Genomic DNA, 2807 nt, shown 5'->3' with positions numbered 1-2807 from the left:
ATCTGACCTAGGGGAGATTTCTCTTATTGAAAAATTTGTCAAGATGCTTCATAAGAAGTGCAATGTTCTGATGTTCCAAATTGATAATACCCATACATCCTCTATTCGTTAGTCTGCAAACAATATCCCAAGCCGCAAGAGAGTGAGATTTGGTTTGGGGATCTATTGTTTTTCTCCAAAGGCAGTGTCTTCTTGCACAATCAATATGCTCAATCACCACCGCCACCAACTGGATGCAAACCTCCGCCAACGCAACAAGAAGCTGAGCCAAGGCTACAACGGGATATGGACCTTCGCCGCGACGAGATGTATAGTTGACGTCGCTGCCAGGAAGCGGAACTCGACAACTAAGAAAGCACGGATTGTGATGTGAAGTCTCTATGCATGTGCTAGAGTATGATTTGGAGATCGGAGATGAGAACATGTGTTACCTAGGGTTGTTATGAGCATTTTCATAATTTTTTAAAATACTAACAAGCTAACACATGCATGCACTCGCATATCTGAAGAATACCTAAACGGTAGGGGCGTGTAAGGGATCCAATAAAAAAATTAGGGTATGGAAGATATTGAGTAAATTTCAAGAGCATATGTAAAGGATTGGGTATCTTTCCAAATGCATGTTGGGATTTATCTCATTTCCATTTGCTTTGATGCCGTATCATTTCTTCTTTTTTACAGAGAAAATACTGTGTCCTCTCGTTTCCTCGCTCTCTCCTCTTGGATGGTCAGCTCATAACACCAAAAACCCACCATTTTCTTCACCTTATCCAAAATTATTTTTACTATGTACAACTCAAAAAATATAGATTTGAAATATTATCTCATCCTGAATATTCGCCTAAAATAACATTTTGTCCAGCATATGAATGGCGAAGAATGGTAATGTGCCCCTCGGGAAAAAAAAAACTTTACCATAAACTGTAAATAGGATAGAAGAGTACATCAATGACAACATGAAATGAAATTATTCGAAACATGCATAAATGAACGAACCAATCTTTGTTCAAAATATTCCAAACCCACCACAAGATTAAAAATAAAACATTCGGGTTTATACGAAGAAAAAAAAATCATAGAGAAGAACAGTCTACACGTGACGCACTCGTTGACTGTTGCTAATTAGCAGCACACTGTTTTCCACTCGTCTTCTACCCGCGGAGAAGACCGTCAGGGCCGGCCACCGCGGCGATCAACCCCATCGGATTCCCGAAGATGACGGCGATTATGGCGCTCACGATGACACCCACGATCTTGCTGAACCGCTCGAACCCGCCGCTCCGCCGCGTCCTCCTTGGCAGGCTCTGCAGGGCGCCCTCCATGAGCGGCGCGCCGGCGAGCGCGATCTGGCCGGCGCCGCTGCGGCGGCGGTAGCTCGCCTCCCACCTCCGCACGGCGAGCTCCTTCACGCACGCCACGTGGATGAACACGTCCTCGCCGTCGAAGCGGCCGCGGTAGAACCAGAACGTCCTGCGCGACTTGTCCCCGCAGACGCCGCAGCGGCGCCGCGACGACGACGACGACGCCGCCTTGGTGAGCTCGAAGACGCGGCCGTCGCCGTCGCCGCCCCCGCCCGTGACGATGCGGTCCTCCAAGCTCGCGCAGCACGGGTGGAGGTCGAGGTCGCGGTCGGCGCAGTGGAAGACGAACCCGCGCACGTCGTCGCCGCACGCGTCGCACTGCCGGCTGGCGGCGGCGGGCGCGGGGGGCTCGCGGAGGAAGACGAAGGTGCAGCCGCCGCCCTTGAAGAGGAGCGGGTGCTGCAGGGTGGCCGGCGGGAGGGCGCAGTCGGTGTGGAGGTCGAAGTTGCACGGCGCGCACCTGTACCTCGGCCCGTCGCCGCCGGGCTCCTGGCACCCGTCGCACCGGAACGGCGCGCCGGCGGTGGCGGCCAGCGTCAGCTCGTGCTCCGGGTGAGCCCAGTGGGTGAGCTTCGCCGGTGGCTCCTCGAACAGCCTCATGGTTGAATCTTGAATGAATTAATCTTGCTTAATCAAGCCGCCCTGATCTCTAACAAATTCAAAGCACAGATTGTATGCGATCAAGAATATATTCGAAATATATAGCAAGGAAAAGTTGAGATTTTAAGAGGAAGAAACAAGTAGATTCTTAAATCTAGCAAGCTCTAATAGGTATTTATAAAGATGATTTCACTGAACTTAATTACCAAGCGTACGTACTGCCTGCGTGTTATTTTATAAGTCAACTGATCATTAGCCAGCAGAAATGAAAATTTCCCTGTAGTTTCTGCGAAGTGTTTGCCGTGTCAAGAAAAAAAGTGTGTGTATTTATCCAACGCGGCTTACTCGCCTGAAAGTCTAAAATAGTGCCAAATTAAACGCGTAATGTATATATTCCTCCAAGAGAAAAAAAACTGTAAGTCAGTATGCCCAGGGCAATGAACACCAATCAACTAATTAGAAATACATTTACATGTCTTGATTGAGACCATACGCATTGCATTGCAATTGATGTCCCTCTTCTTACACGTATGCGTATAAGAACAGAGATTAATAAAGCTCTATTTTATACGTTCGGTAGCTTGGCGACCAAGTAGCATATATATACCTGTGTGAATCTGTGATAAATAAAACCGTACTCCTTGGTCGTCGGATGTAGCGGAAAATATACGGTGGAAACATATATGTGGTGGAAACTATCGTTGGGTCGAAAAATGGACGTTTGTGATAACGTGGACGTATCTCGGACGTCTATTTCTCGATCCAACGTTAGTTTTCAAGTTTCCACCAAATATATGATTTCCATCACATATTTTCCCCCGGATATAATATATAAACGTATCTATG

At 47.8% G+C, this 2807-nt stretch overlaps 1 protein-coding gene across 1 annotated transcript; it reads right to left on the bottom strand.

Moving 5' to 3' along the window:
• Window positions 1-991: 991 nt before the first annotated feature.
• LOC127782988 (uncharacterized) lies at window positions 992-2106 on the bottom strand. Its single transcript, XM_052310284.1, has one exon. The coding sequence runs from the start codon at window positions 1959-1961 to the stop codon at window positions 1152-1154; it is 810 nt and encodes a 269-aa protein (XP_052166244.1). The 5' UTR covers window positions 1962-2106; the 3' UTR covers window positions 992-1151.
• Window positions 2107-2807: the final 701 nt, after the last annotated feature.

This window comes from Oryza glaberrima, chromosome 8 (assembly GCF_000147395.1).
Source record: "Oryza glaberrima chromosome 8, OglaRS2, whole genome shotgun sequence".
Taxonomy (NCBI): Eukaryota; Viridiplantae; Streptophyta; class Magnoliopsida; order Poales; family Poaceae; genus Oryza; species Oryza glaberrima.
This window is presented reverse-complemented; position numbering and strand designations above follow the sequence as displayed.

Bases quoted from the DNA above. Each gene is read 5' to 3' on its own strand.
- LOC127782988 (XM_052310284.1), bottom strand. From the start codon at position 1,961: ATGAGGCTGTTCGAGGAGCCACCGGCGAAGCTCACCCACTGGGCTCAC.